Here is a 24,603-nt window from a genome sequence, read left to right as displayed (position 1 = left end):
CGTTTGTGAATGAGAACGAGGACTCCTGCTTTGCGGCCTAGAGCCGCAGAGCCCACAACTGTGCCCACCCAGAGTTTCCTCATCCGATCAAAGTCGGGTGAGGAAAGATGGGTTTCCTGAAGTAACGCTATGTCGGTGTTCAGTCTTTTGAGATGGCGAAGGATCTTCATCCTTTTAGAAGGAGAACGAAGGCCCTTCACGTTCCACGAAACTATCCGTAGCATTGTGAGGATAAATTAGGGATATGTTGTGAGGGTGTTAAAGATATGAGAACAGCGGGGCCTGAGCAAGGAAGATAGCTAAAAACTGCCGAGGGCCTAGCTTCCCCAGGCCTACGAAGGGGATCAGTGCAGGGGCTCATAATATCAGCGGGCCTTAAGGGGGGATGGGGAGACAAAGGGGGGGAGGGGGAGGGCGGGTTTGTGTACCAACAGTATATGGAACAAAAAAGAATATACACATTAACCAACTTCGCTTTTTTCCGCATGGGGGTCACCGTGAGGACCAGCTCCCATAACCAGCCCTGTGCCTGAAGTGAGGGTTTCCGCCCTATAAATGATAAACAAAGTATAGTAACTGCGGCTGTGAGGAATAGGAGCGTGGGTGTAGGTCCGCACAATGGCACCCAGGGGAGGAAGATATGAGCATACGAATAGTAAAAACAACATCTAAGGTATCAATAAAGATAAATTAAACCGTATCATAAACTGTAACAAAAGAATAGCACCTGAGAACAGCAGAGGTTTCAGGCCATAACGGGCCTTGAGGACGCTGGGGATAAACCCCTAACCATGAAACTTTCGTCAAACAGTACCTGAGAGGTGTGGACGGTCCAGTAAGGAGAGTCCAAAGACAGTTCACCTGGAGTAGGTCGGTGGGGTCCAGGAAAGGCCTTCCGGGAGAGAAAAGAGAGTGTGCCGGGGGGGGCACCGTCAAATGCTTTGCCCCTCAGCGGGCAGTGAGGCCATGTTGTGTTGGGCCGGAAGCCCTAAATCGCTTGGGGGAGTCTTTCCGTGGGCTCCGTTGATCCAAAGCTCGGTTGATTGGTTGGGCTTTGGGTGAGGGACTCAGATGTGAGCCCGAGCGGGGTGATTTCAAAAAGGATGCCGCCTCCTCAGGATCATGAAAAGAAAGTTGTTCCCCGGCGGGTGTTTTGATCCGCAGAATGGCTGGGAATGCCAGGGTGAACTGGAGTTGGCGTTGATGAAGTTCTGCGCAGATGTGCTGAAAAGCCTTACGCTTCTTAGAAACGTCCGCCGAGTAATCAGCAAAGATTAGGATTTTGACGTCATCAATCTGTACAGATCTGGATTGACGGTACTTTTGCAGTATGGTGGCCTTGTCGGCGTAGTTGAGGTATTTGGCGATTATCGGTCGCGGTGACTTGCGTTCCGAATTAACGGCTCCCACTCGGTGAGCGCGTTCAACTGTGTAAGGGCCTCCCAGGCCCAAAGCCTCAGGAATATGGCGGGCACAGAAGTCAGACAGGGCAGATGAGGGGAGCGATTCGGGGAGTCCTACAAATCGCAGGTTGCTCCTCCTGGACCTATTTTCGAGGTCGTCGAGTTTTTCCAGAATGAACTTGTTCGTTCTATCTTGGGCATGTTCAAAGGATTGCGTCTGGTAGAGTTCATCTTCAAGATTTGAAATACGGTGTTCTGCCTCATTTAGTCTGGAAGCATGTTCCCCTAGCTGGGCTTGAATCTTTTGCATGCCTGCGCTGACAGCCTTTTCTACTGATGCTGCAATCATAGGGGAGAGAAGAGCAGCCACAGCTTGAGCCAGAACTTCAGTGTTGTGGTCCTGCAATGGCTGAGGTATGAGAGGTTGCTGCGCATGGAAAGATAGTGTAGGGCCAGAGATTTGCGGCGATGCCTGGGGTTGTAGAGGCAAGGAGTCCCTCTGGTTGGGTTGTGTAGGCCGAAGCCGGGGCCTCGATTTGCGGCGGGGCCGACCGCGCGGTTGCGGCCGCGTAGGATCGCGGCCCGGTTTTTTCCATGAACCTGTCCATCGCGCGGTCGGATACGTGGGGATGGTCGCAGGGATCTTTTTAGGCAAAAAATGTCGAGTTTATATGCCGTTTTGTAGGGCGGTCTGCGGGAGCTGTGAGGAGAAACAGCTACTCCATGCGGCGCCGGAACCGGAAGTGCGCCAGAGTCTCTAGTGGTGGACAAGACAAGAAATGCTAGTACAGCATCATTCATTAGGGCTGCAGCAATGGATCATTGTTACCATAGATGCCAGTGCAGCAGGGTAGGGCGCCACCTGTGAACAACTCAAGATCCAGTGCAGATGGGAATTTCTCACTCAGGGACTAGTTTCCAATATTCTGGAACTTTGAGCAGCATTTATGGCGCTAGCCACCTTGTTGCCTCACATACAGGGTCGCGCCAGTGCTGCTCTATCTGGACAAAAGGGCAGCAGTGTCCTATATACAGTGACAAGGAGGATCGCACAGCCAATCCCTCTTGAGAGAGGTGGAACCAATCACAACATGATGAATGGTTCCTTCAACCCGAAGTGTTCAAACAGATCTTCCACGATTGGGGGTGTCCGCAACTGGATCTCTTTGCCTCATCAACCAACTGCAAGGTGAGCCAGTTCCTCTCATGCTACCCTCATCCATTAGCGGAGGGTATGGACACCTAGACCCATCCTTGGGTTGAACAACTGGCATATGGCTTCCCTCCAATTTCTCTAATCCTGAAATTCCTGAAGAGATTGTTGGCAGAGAATCTGACAGTCATTCCAGTATTACCTTATTGGCCTCGCATACCGTGGTTCTCTCCGGCAATGAATCTCAGCGTGTGCCCATCGATCACTCTGCCGGTGACTGCTCATCTCCTGTCACAAGGATATATCCTACATCCGCAACCATCATGACTTGCCCTAGTGGCTTGGAGAATGAAAGGCAGGAGTTAAAAGAGTTAGGATGTTCTCCAGAGGTTATTAGGACTTTACAGAATTCCAGAAAAGGGAGCCTCGGAATGGCTGGACTGGAAGGAAGGTAAAGAAGGGTCGGGCATGACAGTGCTGGATAAGGCAGCATAGGTAGGGGTTAAAAGTTGAGAAGGACTAGTAGGGGAGGAGTAAAGAGAGAGAGAGAGGAGAGGGAGGAGGAGCTGGATAAAAGAGTGGAGTGGGCGGAGCAAAGGTGCTGTACGGGGAAGGAGACAGAGAGAGGAGGCAGTTTTACTCACTGCTCCTCTATCATGGCGGAAATGGAGGCTTTGCTGGCGGGATTGCAGAGGACGGCGGAGGAGCGTGGGCCGGACTGGCTATGGAGGCAATTGGGGGAGATGGTGGATGCATCAGGCACAGACCCGGGGACTGGTGAGCGGATCCCACGCGCGCAGAGGTCACGGCGTCCAGCGCGCTTTTCTCCAGGGCCTGTTGCTCGGCCACTTCATGTGCTGAGGAGCCCAGGGGAGGACCGGTCGATCCCCCCCAGCAAAGAGACCACAGCGGGACACTACAGGCCTGGGGCGGTCCACACGCCGCCGGCCTGTGTCTGGGGGAGGGGTGGAAGACGCACAAGGTCAGGGTTCCAGCCCAGTGAGAGACAGAAGGGGGAAGGGATCAGCAGCAGCAGGGCCCAGCTATGCAGGAGGGATGGCTGAGCTGGATGGATCCATGGTGGAGAAGAGAGCCAGTGGCAGGACTGGAGCATCACATCCTGTGCAGGGCTGGGGATCGCCTGCAGGGTGTTCTACTAGCACAGGTGGAAGGGGCGCCCGGACATCCTGGGGGCTGGCAGGGCTGGTGCTCACCGCCAGTATGCCAGGGACTTCTCTGCCGGAGGGGTGGCGGCGCCGTCGCAGGCAGTGGCATCGGCCTCCAGGGTCTCTTCCCCCGGGGGGCTTACGCCCCCGCCTACTTGGGATCAGGAGGCCAGGTCCGAAGGGGAGATCTCGGACAATGAAGAACCACAAGGAGAGCAAGGAATGTCACCGGTCTGGCTGTGGGGAGAGCTCCTGGACAGCCAGGTGAGTCACATGATTCGATGTCGCTGACTACTGCTTTGCAGGGTTTGTTGGGGGTGGTTCAGGAGGGTGCAGGGGGGTCGGTAGTGCCCGCAAGGCAAGAAAAAGGGGGGCCGGGGTTCAGATGACAGGGGAAAAACCCCCCGCCATGGAGGAACCCGCCGCCCAGATGCAGGACCTGTTGGAAGGTCTGAGGGCATTAGTGGGGAAGTTCGAGAGGGGGCTGGGACAGCCGAGTACGGTGGCCCCGTGGGCGGCTTCTGCAGTAGGGGTGCAGGGGGGGTAACCGGGGCTGCGGGGAACGTAGTGACGGTGGCGCAATCCGCACTGAGTTCGGCCGGGGAAGGGGCGGCTACGGCGTCGGTGGCAGAAAAGGGGACTAAGGAGGCGACTGCACGGTCCGACATTGTGCGGCTGGCTGACGCCGCACGGTGTGAGGTTTACGTGTGTTTTGAGGGTCCACTGGGGGCTCATTTAAAGCCCCCACTGCTCCCTTTGGAAAAGTTTAATCTGGATAGGGTCAAGCCCGATGATTCCAAGAAGGAGGATGAGGAAAAGCGGCGGTATCGGCTGATTCCGCGCACTTTTTCTAATTGGCTGCAGGCGTTTGCCATTTTGGCAAGCGTCATCGGGGAGAAGAAGGCGTTATTCTGTTATATGGATGCGATAGGGGAGGCCTATGGGGTGTATGGGGGGTGGCGTGGATCAGGTACAATGAGCAGTTCAGGTAGCGCAAGGCGGTGCGGCCTGAATTGCGCTGGGACCACAAAGACATCAGCCTCTGGATGAGGCTTATGTCCTTGGCGCGGGCCCCGCCTCAGTTTCTTCAGGGGGGGCGGGAGTGCGCCAGCCTCAGGACTGCTGGCCGGAAAGAAATGGGGGTATGCTGGCAGTACAATGAAGGCGCCTGCAAATTTGGGGGAACGTGCAAGTTCAAGAATGAGTGCTCCGGCAGCGGGGGGAGCTCACATGCTGTCCAGATGTTTCCGGAAAGGGAAGCGGGCCGGAGATTCTGCTCAGAAAAGGGAGGACACCGGTGATACTGGCAAGGATGCTTCCTTTTCTAAGTAGGTATCCGGAGTGGGAAGCGGCTCGGTTGCTGGCGGCAGAGTTTCGGGACGGCTTTAGGATTCCCTGCTCGCTGACGGCGGTGCCGCCGGTGGTGGAGAACTTGAAGTCGGCTTTGCAGCATCCGGGGGTGGTGGATGACAAATTGGGAAAAGAAGTGGCCCTGGGGTGGATGGGGGCCGTTTGGGGATAGGCCTTGGCCTGACCTGGTCGTTTCCCCGTTGGGGGTGGTCTCCAAGAAGGAGGTGGGAACATTTTGCCTGATCCATCATTTGTCCTTTCCAAAAGGGGGCTCAGTCAATGATTTCATTGACCCTGAGGCGTGCACTGTATCGTATACATCGTTTGATGCGGCCGTTCGGTGGGTGCGGCGATATGGAAGGGGGGCACTGATGGCTAAAGCCGATATCGAATCGGCTTTTCGGTTGCTCCCGGTTCACTCCGACAGCTTTTGGCTGTTGGGGTGCCACTGGCGTGGTCAATTCTATGTGGATAAGTGTTTGCCTATGGGTTGCTCGATTTCGTGTGCCTATTTTGAGACGTTTAGCTCCTTTTTGGAGTGGGTGGTGAGGGATGTTTCAGGCTTGGAGTCGGTTATCCATTATTTGGATGACTTCCTCTGCGTGGGCCCGCCTGCCTCTGCTGTGTGTGCGATTCTGCTGTCTACGTTGCAGCACATCGCAGGCAGGTTTGGGGTCCCCTTGGCGGCGGAAAAAACGGAGGGTTCGACGTCGGAGCTCAGTTTCCTCGGTATAGTGATTGATTCCGGGGCGATGGAATGCCGGTTGCCTAGGAACAAGTTGGAAGAGTTGCAGCGGGAGATCAGGGACTTTGATGTGGACCTGGTCACGGGTGCGGCTGGTTCGACAGGGTATGGTGCATTTTTCAAGGGCAGGTGGAGCGCGGAGCCTTGGCCGCAGTCCTGTGGTGTTAGCGTTGGAGCTCTGGGGGGACGAGTGTAGGAATTTGAAATTGCGCATCAATTGCGACAATATGGGAGTTGTAAAGGTTGTAAACCGCATGGCAGCTTCTTCACCTCCGGTCATATGGCTGATGCGGCAGTTGGTTTTTCCGTGTTTGCAGTTAAATGTTTTTGTTTATGCTGTGCATATCCCGGGCATGGACAATGCGCTGTCTGACTCCCTGTCTCGTTTTCAGTGGGACAAGTTCAGGGAGCTGGCTCCGGGCGTGGAGGCGGAGGGGGTCCCTTGCCCGGAGTGGATTTGGAGGCTGCCATTGGCATCGCCACAGGATGGATCCGGCAGTTGGTGAGTACAGCAGCGTGGGCAGCTTACTCAAGGGTTTGGTCGGAGTGGTCTGGATTGGCGTGTGAGGCAGGGGTAAGTGATCAGGGACCCGATAGGCGTTTGCTGGTGCTCTACTTCGTGGCCAGGAATATTGAGTGGGGGATGTCGGTGTCCGCCATTGAACGGAAGCTGGCGGGTCTCACGTTCTTATTTAAGTTGATGCGTGAGAAGGATTGGACTAAAGACTTTGGGGTAAAGCAGGCATTGAAGGGGTACCGTAAGTGGCACATGCAGAAGGATGTCAGGAGGCCGGTCACATTTTCAAATCTTCAGGCGATGTGTGCCGGTTGGGGTATATCTGTGCATCGGGCTATGAGGTGCGGCTGTTCACGGCCGCATTTTCCCTGGCCTTTTATGGGGCATTCCGGATTGGGGAGTTGGTGAGCCCAACCAGGAAGGTGGCTGGGGGATTGTTGGATGGGGAGGTAAGCTTGGAAGGGGATCGGGTCGGGCTCTGGCTGCGCAGGTCTAAGACGGACCAGCGGGGTAAGGGAGCGTTAATGTCCTTATATGCACTCCCAGGATCCAGGGTGTGCCCGGTGGTGGCGGTTCGGGAGTTCAGGAGCGTGAGACAGGGAGGGGAGGGGCCTTTCCTGCGGCATGAGGATGGGTCTTTTCTGTCCAGGTACCAATTTGTGTTGGTATTTAGGCGTTGTTTACGGGAGGTGGGTTTAGATTGTAAGGCGTATGCGTCGCACTCCTTCTGTATTGGGGCAGCTACAGAAGCTGTTCGGTGTGGGTTGGACGAGGCGGCGGTACGTAGGATTGGCAGATGGGAATCTGGCCGATTTCGTACCTATGTGAGGCCGCAGTTGGCGGTCGACTAGGGGAAGCGTTCCAACTGTGACTTTAATAAAAAAAAGGAAAAGGAAAGTGGAGAGTGAAATGTAACGGGAGTTTTCCGTGGAGGGCTGTGCATCTTACAGGGGCAGGAGAGGAGACCAAAGACCTGATGGCAGGCAGCTTGGTATTTCTAGGCGGGAAGCTTGTTTAAGGTGGTTGGGGATCCCAGGGATGAAGTGGGAGAGAGTTTTGGGGGAGGTGGTGAAGTATGCGGGTAGAGACGGGCCCCCCGGATGTCCTGGTGATGCATACGGGCGGGAACGATCTGGCAGTCCGGAAGGTCCGGGACCTGATCGCGGACATTAAGTCCGATTTCGAGAGACTGTGGTTCCTTTTCCCAGGTACCATATTAGTCTGGTCTGACATTGTGGCCAAGACGGTATGGAGGTGGGCTAGGTCCATTGCAAGTATCAACAAGACCCGTATTAGGGTCAGTACCCTGAGGTGAAATATTAGCTATCCCTGATGCTGGGGGTCAGGGAGGTGCTACACTGGCTCTTTTGGCTAGCCAGAATCAGTGATCTGGGGCAAGCAGATCACAAGTAAAGTCAGGGTGATGTCAGGTCTCCTGATTTGTATAGTTTTTCTGGTTATGCATAATTTTGCACAGGAAAGCCTGTCCCCCGCCAGCCTGCTGCAGAGAAGGGTCAATGTTCTCTGAATGAGGTCCAACATATCCACAGATAAGTCCAAGCTTTAGCATATATAGTATTACTGTTGACCCTTGCTGATTGGAGAGCTATAGATCTGACACAACAGGGTGCAAATTGTATGTCTTCAGGCAGACTACTGTTACAATGCAAAGAGCAAAGATCCTTCTCTACAGCATGCTGGCAGGGGGCAGGCTTTCCTACTCCGGCTTCTGTAAGACTTTGAACATCTTTGTTTTAATGCACATTGAAGGTATTAAGCTGATTTAATCTAAAAGATCAGTTGTATTGTTAAATATTTGTACAGTGTGGTCTGTTTTGTTTAGTATAATTTTGTTATGTTACTAATTTCGTTTTGTTATGGAATTTGCTTAGTTTGCTTTTGGAATTCATTTTTATTTATTTATTTATTTTTGTTAAATTGTGTTTCCTTTTTGTTAAAATGTATTTAATTTATTCATTTTCTAACAAATTACAACTTTTCAGAACGATTAGATTTTAGATTGGTCGACAATCGACCAATTCAAATTTTGTGTCAAGAAATAGGTTGTTGTTGACCAGCGCATCCTTAACAACCATGAGTCATCATCTTTCAGTGGGCTTCCCCTCTGACAGATGAATGTAAAGATAAATAATGCTGTTTAAAAAAAATAAAGAATGCCGGCATCTGCCCAGCAATAGAAAATATAAAAAGACAGCATGACCCTTCGGGTCTGGTAATGATTTTGAGGGGCACCCTACACAAACATTTTTAAAAAATGGCGTGGGATCCCCCAAGATCCATATCAGACTCTTATCCAAGCATGCAGCCTAGCAGGTCAGGAAAGGGGGGGGTGAGTGAGAATCCCCCCTCCTGCACCATAACAGGCTACATGCCCTCAACATGGGGGGGGGTGGGTGCTTGGGGACAAGGGCCTCCTTCTGACAACACTGAGCTGTGGTTGTGGGGGTCTGTGGGTGGGGGGCTTATCGGAATCTGAAAGACTCCTTTAACAAGAGGGCCCCTAGATCCCGCTCCCCCCCCCCATGTGAATGGGTATTGGGTACATCGGACCCATACCCATTCACCAAAAAAGTGTCAAAAAGTAAAAACCACAGGAAACTGATTTTGATAAGTCCTTTATTAAAAAAAAAAAAAAATGTGTCACTCAATGTACATCCATCATCAATCACAACACCCGCGGAGCCAAAAATTTTAAAAATGGCAAAAAATGCTTTGCCTCCTAATAGGCTACCCACCATATGCTGTCTCTTCACTATGACAGCTCTTAAATAGGCAAGGGGTGGGGCCACCCAGTTACATCACTGGCACCGCCCTCTTCTGATGTCACATGATGTGGGAAGGGGGCGGTGCCACCAAACCATACCTGCCAGGCTGCATGGTCAGATAAGGGTCTAGTATGGCTTTTGGGGAGGATCCCACACCCATTTTTTTTTTAACTGTGGGGTTCTCCTTAAAATCCATATCAGACCCGAAGGGTATGGACTGGGGGGGGGGGGGGACCCATGCCGTTTTTAAAAATGTTTCTATTGCTGGGCAATTGCCAGCATTCTTTATCTTTACATTTATCTGTTAGTGGGGAAGTTCACTAACAGATGAGGACTTATGGTTGTTAAGGATGTGGGCGGCTGGTTTCCCGGCCCGCTGCTTAACAACCAGCTGTTTCTTCACACAGAATTCAAATTGGTTGATTGTTTTTTGACCAATCCAAATTTGAATCATTCTGAAAAGTTGGAATTTGTCAGCAAATGAACTAAATATTTCAACTAAATTTGTTACTATTCGTTACTATTTCATTCAGAGATTTGCATACATCCGAATCTCCGAATAACCAAAAATGCGTCCGAAATTGTATTCGGACAGAAACAAATTGTGACTGTGAACTGCAAATATATCCACCTTATAATTTATAGTTAATCCTTCTCTTTTCAGATCAGCTATTGGGCCACTGATTACTCTTTAAGTGACAGACTCCTTTACCCGCATGTTTTTAGGACCATTCAGAATGATCATGTCCATTATTTATCCATTGCCAAACTAGTGAAATATTTTGGCTGGAATTGGGTTGGAATACTTTTATCAGACGATGATACCGGAGAGAATGAAGTGCAAATTCTGAAGAGACATTTGGCTTCCCAAGAGATTTGTGTGGCTTTTGAAAAAAGAATGACTGAAAATTCTGCTACAATAAATCAGTGGGCAGACACACTTAGAAAAGTACGATGTAAAGTTTTAATACTTTGTGGTTCCTTCACAAGCAATGCTCGGGGATACCTTTATAAATACTCTCAGATTTATAGAAACACTATTCTTATCCTTCCCCCAGGCTGGACTTCAGATGGAATCGATATAACAACTGCTTTCATAGATTTTATAACAAGTTTGTCTTTACAATTTTCTGATCCACGAATTCTTAGAGATGAAACTTTGTTTGATGTCAATTTACTGTCAAGATATTCACAAATTGGACAGCTGATGGATGATCTGATCATTACATTTTACAATATAACATCAACTCAAAATGGGAAAAATATTTATTTCCAAAATGTTCCCATTTCTAGACAGAATATATTAAGATTCTTTATTTCAGTAATTGACAAAAGTATGCTTTCCAGAGAACCTCTACGAGTGTATATTGCAGTAGAAGCTATGGCTGAAGCTATACATATTTTCAACAAGTTTAAACACAGTTTTAACATTAATAGATTTAATCAGGTAAAATTAGTTTGAAATGTATTTGTTTGGTGAGCGCAAGCCAGTGAGGGATTGGCAAAGAGGGTTGGTGAGTAATGAGCTGTTGGTAATGTAGATGAGTCTAGTAGCAGAACTATAGATGGGATAACCTGTGTAGAGGTAGGCCAAAGAAGGGAAGGCTACGATAGTCGAGATGAGGAATGACAAGGGAATTTGTATGTTGTTGGTGACATTGGAAAGAAGGGGGGTATTCTGGAGATGTTAGGGAGGTTGAGGCAGCAAAATTTGGACAGTGATTGGATGTGGGGGTCAAAAATGAGAGGTCAGAGTCCAGGACCACACCTAGCGTGCCGAAATGAGGGGATGGACTAATGAGTGTGTTATTTATCGCAAAAGGAAAGTTGGGGGAGGGGACATGGGGAAGAAAATATATGTTTTTTCAGGTTTTGGCATTTGACCATATCTCAGGGCTGCAAAGGGAATTGGTTCTGAGACTTCTCTCTGCTGGACTTTGTGATCTCATGTCTGAACAGGGAAATTGTATAATTTTCATCATATGTCACTAAGTGCAGGTCCCACTCTGGCCAATGTCTGAATAGGAGCTCCACTGAGCGACAACAACCAAACATATATTTTTATTAGCAGATAAGCAGAGTAGGAATAGGCTGAAATTCGAGCTGTGGGGGGCCCTGTCAGCACCACCCGGTTCATTGTGGGTCAAACAGTGGTTGCATCCTAAAAGAAATTAATGATATGCTGCTTGTGCAAATTCCTAATGCCCCGTACACACAAGTGGAAAATTCCACCAGCAAAAGTCCAATGAGAGATTTTGGACAGAAAATGCGACCATGTGTATGCTCCATTGGGCTTTTGCTGGAGGAATTGCAGCCAACAAAAGATTGAGAGAATGTTCTCAATTTTTCGGTTGGAAAAAGTTCCGATCGGAAATTACGAGCGTCTGTATCAATTCTAACGCACAAAATTCCTACGCATGCTCGGAAAAAATTTGACGCTTGCTCGGGAGCATTGAAGTTAATTTTCTCGGCTCATCATAGTGTTGTACGTCACCGCATTCTTGAAGGTCTAAAGTTCAGCAAACTTTTGTGTGATTGTGTGTATGCAAACCAAGCTTGAGCGGAATTCCGTCGGAAAAACCATCCAAGATTTTTCCAACGGAAATTCCACTTGTGTGTACACGGCATAAGTGTATGGTTTAAACACTGAACGACCATCCCATAGCAGATTTACTGCTACAGAATCACATATGTATAGTATACATATATGTGTGTGATTCTGCACTTCCGCCTAGTGGGTGCACGTGCTGCTGGCGTGCCACTTCTTCTGTTATTAGTCCCAGCAAAAGCCAATCAGTGGTTGCTGGCCAATGGATGTCGGCTGGCACCCACCGATCATCAGGAAGACACACAGGATAGAGCTCTGCTATGTAAACGAGACAGAGCTCCATTCTGACAGGGGGAAGTGATGGATTTTCTTGCCTTGAAAGGCATGGAAAGCAAATCCAAAACCTAACACAGTACACAAAAACACTGGCTAGACACACAATTTAAGCTTTGATTGCCCTAGTTGTTTAACCCACTTCACAGGCAGTGTCCTTAGTACAGTGAGAGTGCATAATTTTAGCACTGATCACTGTATTAGTGTCACTGGTTCCCACAAAGTATCAAAAGTGTACGTTAGTGTCCGACTGTCCACCGTAATATTGCAGTCCTGCTATAAGTCACTCTTTTGCCGCATACACACGATCAAACTATCTGGCGGACTTGGTCCAGCGGACCAGAGTGCGCCGGACAATCCACCCGTGTGTGGGCTTCGGGGGACTTTTTTTCCCAAAAGTCCGCCGGACTTAGAAGGAAGTTTTGACTCAAAAATTGTCAGTCGGACTACGAGTCCAGCGGACAATCCAGCCGTCTGTGTGCTAGTCCGCTGGACTTTTGAAATGAATGGACTTTCTCACATGGAGAAAGGTCCGTTCATTTTGAACGTGCTCCAGGTAGACGGGACTAGTGCAGGAGGTCAATGTCGCCGCTTCCATGGGCGAGATTGACACCTCACTAGCCCCTTTACCCGATATGGACTTAAAGGGGAAGCCCTACACCGAAAAAACGGCGTGGGGGTTCCCCCCAGGTCCATATCAGACCCTTATCCGAGCATGCAACCCGGACGGTCAGGAAAGGAGGGTGGGGACGAGCAAGCCCCCCCTCCTGAGCCGTACCAGGCCATGTGCCCTCAACATGGGGAGTGCTTTGGGGAAGAGGGGGTCCTGCGGCCCCCCACCCCAAAGTTCTTCTTCTTCTTCTTTCCCCTTTAAGTCCATACCAAGTGACGGGGCCAGCGAGGTGTCCGGTCTCGGAGAAGGAGACAGCGAAATTGACCCCCTGCGCTAGTCCCGTCTACCTGGAGCCGCGTTCAAAATAAAAGAACTTTCCTCCGTGTGTGGGCAAGTCCATTCATTTCAAAAGTACGGTATGCCATTGTCAGGCAGACCTAGTCCGCTGGAAAAGTCTGGTTGTGTGTGGGCAGATCTGCTCGTTCGGAAAGTCCGATTGACTTTCCGGCGGTTTGTCCACCAGACTAAGTCCGTCGGATAGTCTGATCGTGTGTATGCGGCATCAGCCACCATTACTGGCATAAAAACAAAAAAACAAAATTTTTTTAAAATTCCAGTATATATCCATTCGTTTCTAGATACTATAACTTTTGCGCAAACCAATAAATATGCGCTTATTGTTTTTTTTTTTACCAAAAATATGTAGCAGCATACATATTGGCCTGAATTTATTTTATTAGATATATTTTATAGCAGAAAGTAAAAAAATAAAGATTAAATGTTTTCCAAATTGTTGGTCTTTTTTGTTTATAGTGCAAAAAATTGAAAAATCCCAGATGTGATCAATAGGGATGGTCCCGATGTTTGAGTCAAAAGTACGTTGTTCTTGGAAAAACGAACATATGGGCGTTCATGGAAACTTTGAGATCTCAGGGAGCTAAGTCCAGGCCCCATACTATATAAGGCTGCATACACGGCGGCTGTCTATAGTGTGCATTACTGGAGAGAGATTGAGAACTTGAGCTAGATTAGGTAGGTTAGCTAGTGGAGTGCAGGCGGTTTTGTATATATACAGTCAGTGTAGAATATATATACAGTGCAGGCAATGTATTAATATATATATATATATATATATATATATATATATATATATATATATATATATATACAGTGGTGTGAAAAAGTGTTTGCCCCCTTCCTCATTTCCTGTTCCTTTGCATGTTTGTCACACTTAAGTGTTTCGGAACATCAAACCAATTTAAACAATAGTCAAGGACAACACAAGTAAACACAAAATGCAATTTGTAAATGAAGGTGTTTATTATTAAAGGTGAAAAAAAATCCAAACCATCATGGCCCTGTGTGAAAAAGTGATTGCCCCCTAAACCTAATAACTGGTTGGGCCACCCTTAGCAGCAACAACTGCAACCAAGCGTTTGCGATAACGTGCAATGAGGCTTTTACAGCGTCCTGGAGGAATTTTGGCCCACTCATCTTTGCAGAATTGTCCTAATTCAGTTACATTAGAGGGTTTTCGAGCATGAACGGCCTTTTTAAGGTCATACCACAACATCTCAATAGGATTCAGGTCAGGACTTTGGCTAGGCCACTCCAAAGTCTTCATTTTGTTTTTCTTCAGCCATTCGGTGGTGGACTTGCTGGTGTGTTTAGGATCATTGTCCTGCTGCAGAACCCAAGTTCGTTTCAGCTTGAGTACACGAACAGATGGTCGGACATTCTCCTTCAGGATCTCTTGGTAGACAGCAGAATTCATAGTTCCTTTTATCACGGCAAGTTTTCCAGGTCCTGAAGCAGCAAAACAGCCCCAGACCATCACACTACCACCACCATATTTTACTGTTGGTATAATGTTCTTTTTATGAAATGCAGTGTTCCTTCTACGCCAGATATACTTGGACACACACCTTCCAAAGAGTTCCACTTTTGTCTCATCGGTCCACAGAATGTTGTCCCAAAAGTCTTGGGGATCATCAAGATGTGTTGTGGAGAAATTGAGACAAGCTTTGATGTTCTTTTTGCTCAGCAGTGGTTTTCTCCTTGGAACTCTGCCATGCAGGCCATTTTTGCCCAGTCTTTTCCTGATGGTGGAGGCATGAACGCTGACCTTAACTGAGGCAAGTGAGGCCTGCAGTTCCTTGGACGTTGTTGTGGGGTCTTTTGTGACCTCTTGGATGAGTCGTCACTGCGCTCTTGGGGTAATTTTGGGCAGCCGGCCACTCCTGGGAAGGTTCACCACTGTTCCATGTCTTCACCATTTGTGGATAATGGCTCTCACTGTGGTTCGCTGGAGTCCCAAAGCTTTGGAAATGGCTTTATAACCCTTTCCAGACTGATAGATCTCAATTACTTTCTTTCTCAATTGTTCCTGAATTTCTTTGGGTCTCGGCATGATGTGTAGCTTTTAAGGATCTTCTGGTGGACCTTACTGTGTCAAGCAGCTCCTATTTAAGTGATGCCTTGATTGTGAACAGGTGTGGCAATAATCAGGCCTGGGTGTGGCTATAGAAATTGAACTCAGGTGTGGAGAACCACAGTTATAGTATGTTTTAACAAGGGGGGGGCAATCACTTTTTCACAGAGGGCCATGATGGTTTGGATTTTTTTTCACCTTTTAATAATAAACACCTTCATTTACAAATTGCATTTTGTGTTTACTTGTGTTGTCCTTGACTATTGTTTAAATTGGTTTGATGTTCCGAAACACTTAAGTGTGACAAACATGCAAAGGAACAGGAAATGAGGAAGGGGGCAAACACTTTTTCACACCACTGTATATATATAACGTGTTATATATATATATATATATATATATATATATATATATATATATATATATATATATATATATATACATATATACATATATACATATGTATATATATATATGCAGTACAGTCAGTGCAAAGTATATAATAGTGCATTGAAATGGTTAAGGGGAACCCTATGACAGAATTAAGAAAAAAAAAACACGTAGAGGCCCCCCAAATTCATACCAGGCCCTTCGGATCTGGTATAGATTTTAGAGGGAACTCCACGTCAAAATTAAAAAAAGATTGGTGTTGGGTCCCCCCCCAAAATCCATACCACACCTCTTTCCGAGCAAGCAGCCTGACAGGCCAGAAAAGGGGGAGAACGAGTGCCCCCCCCTTCCTGAACCATACCATGCCACTTTCCCAACATTGGAAGGGTGCTTTGGGGTTCTCTTCAAAGCACCTTGTCCCCATGTTGATGGGGACAAGGTCCTCTTTCCCCACAACCCAGGCCCAGTGGTTGTGGGGGTCTGCAGGTGGGGGCTTATCAGAATCTGTAATGGGTATGGGGTTCATTGTACCCCTACCCATTCATTAAAAAAGTGTTGAAAAGTAAAAACCACAACAGACAGTTTTTGACAATCCCTTTAATAAAAAATAAAATAAAATAAAAAGTTCCCCACAATGTCCACCCATCTTATGTTTCAATAGTTTTTTTTCAGTTTTAACAAGTGGTTAAAATGCAAATCTTCTGCCCATGTAGGGGCTAGCATTGAAGTTGGAACAGGTAAGGGCAAGAATAAAGCTATATAAGCAGAAAAAATGCAACAGTAGTAAATTTAAGTGAATGTTACTGTCAGGATTCAGAGGTCCCAGACAGGCTCCCCAAAACTATGAGGCACCCCCTATGCCCCCCCCCCCCGAAACCCAAAAGGGGGTGCAATGTACATCCCAATAACTAACAAGGAAACAAGCATGCATGATACTTATGCCGCGTAAACACAATCGGAATTCTCGTTGGAGAAAGCTCTGATGGTTTTCCCGACAGAATTTCGACGGAATTCGGCACAAGCTTTCTTGCCTACACACGGTCACATCAAATTCCGATTGTTTATAACGCGGTGACGTACAACACGTACAACTGAGAACATGCTATCAATTTTTGGCTGGTGGAAATTCGGACAGCTAAATCCCGATGGAGCATACACACGGTCGCATTTTCCGTTGAAAAGTTCTCATCGGTCTTTTTGTGGCCGGAATTCCGATCGTGTGTACGCGGCATTAGAGGGAGATCTGTTGTATATGACTCCTTCATGTAAGAATGTACATTGCTTTCTGAGTGAGTAATAAACCCTTCCCAGGTTAAGAAGTGCATCCAGCCTGTGTATATCTTGCTGAGCAGATACGGGCAGCATTGCTAGCAAGACCCTGTGTCAAAGGGACATAACAGTGGCAACGAGGATTGTGGATTTTAGCCCACATGGCTTTCATAGGGTTTATTCAACCATTTGATCGTGCTGCTGAATCATGGAGCTCCTGGATGGAGAGGCTGGAGCAGTATATGGAAGCAAATAGTGTGGCTGTAGAAAAGAAAATTGCAGTTTTCCTCACAGCATTGGGTGAGGCTGCATATGGCACTCTCAGAGACTTAATTTCTTCAGAGAAGCCAGCCTCTAAGCCCTTACCTGAGTTAAAAGGATTGTAAAGTGAATTTTTTTTTTTTTTTAAATAACAAACATGTCATACTTACCTCCACTGTGCAGCTCGTTTTGCACAGAGTGGCCTCGAACCTGATCTTCTGGGGTCCCTCGGCAGCTGTCTCTGCTTCCTCCCACAGGTGCTTCTCATGTTCATGCGAGCTCCCTCGCATGGTGAGAAGCACCTGCGGGCACGCTCCCATGATACAGCCGGCTGCTATAGCCGCTCGCTGTATCACACGGCCCCGTCCCCCGGCGCTCCGCATCAGTGGATGTGATTGACAGCAGCGCGAACCAATGGCTGTGTGTGTAAACACACAAATCCCCATTCTGACAAGAGAGGAGAGACTCTAGTAATTAGGAACAGTGATCAATCTCCTCCCCTAGTCAGTTCCACCCCCCCCCCCCCCCCACAGCTAGAAACATACATGGGGGAACACATTTAACCCCTTGATTGGCCCCTAGTTTTAACCATTTCCCTAGCGGTGACATTTAGACAGTAATCAGTGCATTTTTATGGCACTGATCGCTGTATAAATGTCTGTGGTCCCAAAAAGGAGTCAAAAGTGTCCGATCTGTCTGCCGCAATGTCGCAGTCCCATTAAAAATCTATGATCCCCATAAAAATACCATACAAATGCCATAAATCTATTCCCTATTTTGTAGACGCTATAAATTTAGTGCAAGCCAATCAATATACGTTTGAGGGTTTTTAAACAAAAATATGTAAGAAAAAATATTGGTCTAAATTCCATGAAATCCATGCGTCCGGCTCCCTGGATGTAGATTAGGGACTGGGTGCATGGAGTAGGGGGGCAGTGCCCCTGCGCCCTGCAAAAATGGTCGCCACTGTTCATTGTTCAATAGTGTTTACTAGCCTAACTGAATTTACAATAGAGCAGCACAGTTTGCACCCTAAATATTGTCTTTTTTTTCATTTTGAATCTATCTATATATATTATATATACAGTATGTTTTACTATGTGTTGTGACTTAACAATAACTGTATTGGAGAAATATGCCAATTGTTAATGAGTAGGCTTATATACTACAGTACTGTTTTGCACTAGAGAAGTTTACCTTATGCACTTAATGCTACTACTCTACAAGCATCGTCCCATATGAATATACACTGTTTTGGGTCGGATGTATGTTATCTTTGTATTTTAATTAATAAACAGTGCTGTGCAATAAATCAAAAACTATTAATAATGGTACAAGTGTAACTAAAAAATGGTAATCTATAAACATGCATTGCTGAAAGTTCATATACAGTATAAAGTTCATATATAAAACTGTGACTAATTGAACTGATTTAAAATAATATAAAAAAAAAAAAAAAAAATCCAAACTACTTGTGCTTTCCTCCACCAGTCTCACCTCACATATGAGTCAAATCAGCAGCGTTCCCCTCTGGGGATAGTAGAGAAGGTTGGCGTGGTGCTGGTAATCACTTTCCTCCTTCAAATCACTTATTCCCATTGGATAAAAACCCCAATCATCTCACCAAATATGATAAATATGCAAAAGAAGTAGGGCAGAATCTAGTGCTCTCTGTTTAAAATGTTTAATTATATGTAACACTGACCCCCGAATGAGCTGCTGATTTTATTGGGCTTACCATTACCTTCTTGACCTTGTTCGCGTCTAGGGGTTTCCCGTGGTAGATGGCCCAAAATTTTTTAGAAACTGACACTGAATTCACTTTTTAGGATATTATTTGAGAAAAGTAGACAAACAGTCTCTCAATGAAGGGTAGAAGGTTAGGTAGGACGTTCAGGTACTCTTGGAACTGCAAAAATTAGGAAGTCTCTCACTATAGAAATCCAGAGAACTACTATTTACAACTGGATTCTCACAGCGACCAGATAGACCCTCTCTCACCAGACCTAACAGCCGATAGAGTGTTTGAATAAAGCAAAGTCTCTGTCACAGACTGGAATGTAGAACACTTTAATAAAGTCTCTGCCACAGACTTGAGTGCAACTGAGGGACATAGTTAAATTTAGAGAGCTATCATACAATACCAGTATCTCACAGTTGGTCCAGCGATACGGTATGAGTGTAGATCTACTTAGTGTCCTTCAACTGAGCCTCCAGGCTCCTTCTGAGAAGTCAGCCTTATGCATGGCCTTCTCCCGAAGAGTCCTCCCCTGGGTGCTTCCGCAGTTGCTGGGCCTCTCCACAGATGAGACGGCACCAGACCACCTTTGAATCCTCCTCTCAGTTACATTGCCTCGGGCTAGCCAGCCCTGAGACTTAAAACTGGATGGATCCGCACCCCAGGCCATGGGGGCCATGAGGGCTGGTCAGGAGGACCAGGACCAAGCAGACAGAAAAATATTCTGGACCGGAACCCAGAAGCATGTGATGTCAATACCTTAAATACCCTCTCCCAGAATGTACAGCAGGATGACACTCCCACTGGGCTGGTTCCAAGAAAGAATGTCACTCAATATGCATAGCTAAACTGCGTTCTTACGCCAGTGGTGGCAGACACACCTATGGTACTGAAGCCATAATTTGGTATAATTAACCCTAAAACCCAACTGTGGCTTTAGGAACTTTAAATAGAAAAAAAAAAACACATAGCGCATGCTCTTCAGGAGTCGGCGCTACATACTCCCCCTTCCATTTACATGATGTCCTCATTGTCTGGGAAAGATAGGAAAAACTTCTAATCCTAGAAAAATTTGAGTACCTGAACCTTAAGGTTGGAATGGGGAAAAGAACATTGCGCAAATGAAATGTTTAACAGTAATCACAGGCAGATTACATATTATACAACCCAATTTCTATCTATCTACACCACCCACTCTCCGGCGGCTTGATAGATGCTCTCGGTGACTCCTGGAAAAGAAACACACAAAAACAACAACAAAAAAGTACTGTGGCCAGTGGGAGATACTGTGGCCGGTGGGAGATCTTGACACAAAGTTTCATTAGAAACCTAAACTCTAATTAACTACCCCACAGTCTTTGAATTCAAGAAAGAAAAGAGAAAAACTCTTTTGAGGTAAAAGAAAAACAGTTCCGATAGTTCTTTCTACCAGTAAAACCTTGGGTCCGGCAAGGTCGGTGTTTTTCCCTGAGCATCCACTGTAGTGACAAAGTAGACTACATTGTCTCTTCCTGGTCGGCAAATCACGACTTTGTCCGGGTAAATATGCCTCCCATAGCTCCAGTGTTGGAAGCAGCCGACAAATCTCTCATACATATCCGAGGCACACACTTTCTTCCTCAAAGGTTTTGGAACCTTGAGGTAGTCCCAAAACATCACTGGCATACTATTCCTCACGCTTTTCTTCAATCACCTCCATAATTTCCCTGGGCACATATGGAAACTCCAATTTTAATATTATATAGAGCCGTGCTTAGGTTATACAGAAAGTTGGTTGCAGCCTCCCCAAAAAAAACCCCAATGGAGTCTTTGCAAAAGAATTAATAATATATTAAACCGGGCTAATTGGCGCTACCTGATAAATAATATCACAAATGAACTTATTTAAATTTCAAACACAGTGGAGGTTAAGGGTACCAGGAAATTATCTACTTAAGGATATACAGTGTAATGTCTTCATATACCTATACTAGACCTAGACACAATGGTCATTTATAAAGAAAAAATTCTGTGATATTCAGTTATATATAATAGTACATAGTTAATGTTCCATAACAAAGTGCATTATAATAGTAAAGTGCTCGATAAAAAAGTGCAATGGAAAAGTGCAATGGAAAAGTGCAAATAGTGCTTATGTACCCTATACGTACTACAATATAGTGTGTACTATTTAACCAGGAAGAGTTTTTTCCTTTATATATGAAGTTGATAATCAAATTTTGAAAATAAAATAAAAATAAAAATAGAAATAAAAATAAATATAATAATAAAAATAAAAATAAAAGTAAAAATAAATAATAATAATAATAAAAATAAAAAGAAATAAAGAAAATAAAAATAGCAATAACAATAAAAATAAACAAATGCAAATAAAATAAAAATAAAAATAAAAAATAAAAATAAAAATAAAAATGAAAATAAAAATAGAAAAGGGAAAATCAAGTTATCCAAAAAAACTTTACAGGAAACTATACAAAAAATATATAGTGAAAGATACAATCATGAAAAGTCAGTCAACCTAATTAGTTTATATAAAAATAAAATTGAAATTAATGTTCATAAAGAGAAAACGTGTAGTTCTTTGATTGTGCAATTCCGGCAAAAAATTATTTTCATAAAGGGACTTTCGTGCTCATATGGTCTTCAAAGTGACTCAAGTGCTCCCCCACAAGGCTCCCCACTCACCAAACATCCACACCCCAGCAGGGGTAATGTGCATATATATCACTTCCTTTAGGTGTATCACAGCTCTGGAAACTAGGCGATTCCAGGAGTCAAACACAAGCGAGGTGTATTCCTTCCTTATAAGCCTCATATTCAATGATCTCAAGTATTTTTCTTTATAAAAAACAATAAAACATGGCTTCCATAGTGTAGCATTTGGAACAGACCATTTTTATCAAGTATAATCGCAAAAAAAACTTTCAAAGGCAGAAGTAAAATAAAAGGAGAGTAAATACAAAATATAAAAATAAAAATTATATAAAAATAAAGATAAAAACAGTCCAAAAATGTTCAGTATTGAGAGTTGGTATGGCAGTAATAAAAATAAAAGTAAAATTGAAGAAGTTAAAAAGCACTCTCCTCTTATACATGGGGAAGGAAACGTTCCCTCAGCACATATGTCCGTATTCACGGGAAAGAGACATTAATTGACTCAGGTATAATAATCCTGATAATCTATATGTATATAATGAGCAGGGCTGTGGAATTCCCATTTCCGATGCAGAGGAGAAAAAATCCCAGTATAGTCAACTAACTGGTGCGTTTAGTTAGGGCCCGACCGGTGGATAACGCAGCGTGCGCTCCAGCTGCGCTCCACACGCTCGAGCTACCCGGAAGTGACGTAGTGTGCGTGGAGCTGTCATACGCATTTCGTCATAGACGTCTTCAGCAACCATTGCAGGCAAGACTCCTCCCACTGGCTCATCCGGTCACGAAACTCACAGGCTTTATCTAACTACACCCAAAGTCTACGCGCCAACAGTGGATGTCAATCATTTTTCACAAAAATGGAGCAGTCCAAAAAAAAACAAATTAACCCTCTACCATATAGTTACCATGTGTACAGTTCTCTTTATTTCCTTTCGTTGCGAGGGGTAACGGTAAATCCTGGACTCGAGCCCCCATGTGTATCACTGACCTTCTTCTTGGTTTCCCGTGGTAGATGGCCCAAAGAATTGTAGAAACTGACACTGGATTCACTTTTTGGGATATTTATTTGAGAAAAGTAGACAAACAGTCTCTCAATGAAGGGTAGAAGGTTAGGTAGGAAGTTTAGGTACTCTTGGAACTGCAAAAATTAGGAAGTCTCTCACTATAGAAATCCAGAGAATTACCATTTGCAACTGGATTCTCACAGCTACCAGATAGACCCTCTCTCACCAGACCTAGCAGCCGATAGAGTGTTTGAATAAAGCAAAGTCTCTGTCACAGACTGGGATGTAGAACACTTGAATAAAGTCTCTGCCACAGACTTGAATGTAACTGAGGGATGTATACATTTAGAGAGCTATCATACAATACCAGTATCTCGCAGCCGGTCCGATGATACCGTATGATACCGTATGAGTGTAGATCCACTTAGTGTCCTTCAACTGAGCCTCCAGGCTTCTTCTGAGAAGCCAGCCTTATGCATGGCCTTCTCCCGAAAGAGTCCTCCCCTGGGTGCTTCTCCAGTTGCTGGGCCTCTCCACAGATGAGACGGCACCGGACTACCTTTGAATCCTCCTCTCAGTTACGTTGCCTCAGACTAGCCAGCCCTGAGACTTGAAATTGGATGGATCCGCACCCCAGGCCATGAGGGGCATGAGGGCTGGTCTGGAGGACCAGGACCAAGCAGACAGAAAAATCTTCTGGACCGGAACCCAGAAGTACCCGATTGTCAGTACCTTAAATACCCTCTCCCAGAATACACAGCCAGATGATACTCCCACTGCGCTGGTTTTGAGAAAGAATGACATTCAGTATGCATAGCTAAACTGCGTTCTTACACCTGCCAGCGGTGACAGCGACACCTATGGCCAAGGAGAACCCAGTGCAATCCAGCTAGACTGGTACCAAAGCCATCATTTGGTATAATTAACCCTAAAACCCAACTGTGGTTTTAGGAACTTAAAAAAGAAAAAAACACATAGCGCGTGCTCTTCAGGAGCTGGCAGATAGTGCCATCATATAGTGTCCTAAGAAGCTTCGGAAAATCTCCGAAGATGAACGGCGCCTGCGCCCTGAGTGGAGGTGGTAGCCCCACCATCCAAGCGGACATAAAGTTGGGAAAATTAGAGGGCCCCTCACAGGCAAGCTTTGCTCGCCACGCTTCGGGCTCGGCCTCGCTGCGCTCGGCTCTTTTATATTCCTACTCTATGTCCACTTGGATGGTGGGGATAGAACTTGGACTCACGATGCAGGAGCTGTTCACGGCACAGGCGCTATTTTTGGAATCTGTGTGTGATGTGTACTGTGCATCCACAGTACACAGCGGACACTATCCGATGGGGGACCATATATGATAGGACACCGGCGCTACATGTACATGAAAAAAGGGTAAGGAATACAACTCACAAAGATGGCAATGTAAGCCATGCAAGCTGAAAACACATTTCAGATACAATGGGTCTCAAGATGGCATTAGTAAGATGTAATGTCAATACTAGGGATAGGCCAAACACCCCCTTGTTCGGTTTGCAGCAGAATGTGCGAACAGGCAAAAAATTAGTTTGAACGCGCGAACACCGTTAAAGTGTATGGGACACAAACATGAAAAATAAAAAGTGCTAATTTTAAAGGCTTATATGTAAGTTATTGTCTTAAAAAGTGTTTGAGGACCTGGGTCCTGCCCCAGGGGACATGTATCAATGCAAAAAAAAGTTTTAAAAAATTGCAGTTTTTTTTCGGGAGCAGTGATTTTAATAATGCTTAAAGTGAAACAATAAAAGTGTAATGTTCCTTTAAATTTCATACCTAGGGGGTGTCTATAGTATGCCTGTAAAGTGGCACATGTTTCCCGTGTTTAGAACAGTCCTAGAGCAAGGAAAAAAGGTCATTTAAAAGTACCAGCGCTAGCAGCTATAATTAATTTTCGGTCCCGGCAATACACATAAAAGTTAATTGATAAAAATGGCATGGGATTCCCCCACAGTGGAACCTCAAACCAAAATTTAAAAAAAAAATGTGTGAGGGTCCCTCCAAATTCCATACCAGGCCCTTCAGGTCTGGTATGAATATTAAAAGGAACCCCTTGCAAAAATAAAAAATATGGCGTGGGGTCCCCTCAAAAATCCATACCAGACCCTTATCCGAGCATGCAACCTGGCAAGCCACAGGAAAATAGGGGGGACAAGAGAGCGCCCCCCTCTCAACCATCCCAGGCCACGTACCCTCAACATTGGGAGGGTGCTTTG

At 45.9% G+C, this 24,603-nt stretch overlaps 1 protein-coding gene across 1 annotated transcript in view; it reads left to right on the top strand.

The window, feature by feature from the left end:
* Positions 1 to 7,409: 7,409 nt before the first annotated feature.
* The window catches only part of LOC143941273 (vomeronasal type-2 receptor 26-like), an 80,296-nt gene continuing 63,102 nt past the window's right edge, over positions 7,410 to 24,603 (top strand). Inside the window, exons 1-2 of the mRNA XM_077463309.1 lie at positions 7,410 to 7,580; positions 9,785 to 10,567. Of these exons, the coding sequence (XP_077319435.1) occupies positions 7,410 to 7,580; positions 9,785 to 10,567 (954 nt within the window). The remainder of the gene's footprint in view (positions 7,581 to 9,784; positions 10,568 to 24,603) is intronic.

This window comes from Lithobates pipiens, unplaced genomic scaffold (genome assembly GCF_037356315.1).
Source record: "Lithobates pipiens isolate NorthernLeopardFrog02 unplaced genomic scaffold, aLitPip1_a1.2 Scaffold_3, whole genome shotgun sequence".
Lineage (NCBI taxonomy): Eukaryota > Metazoa > Chordata > Amphibia > Anura > Ranidae > Lithobates > Lithobates pipiens.
Note: the sequence above shows the minus strand (reverse complement) of the source record. Positions and strands in the feature narration are given on the sequence as shown.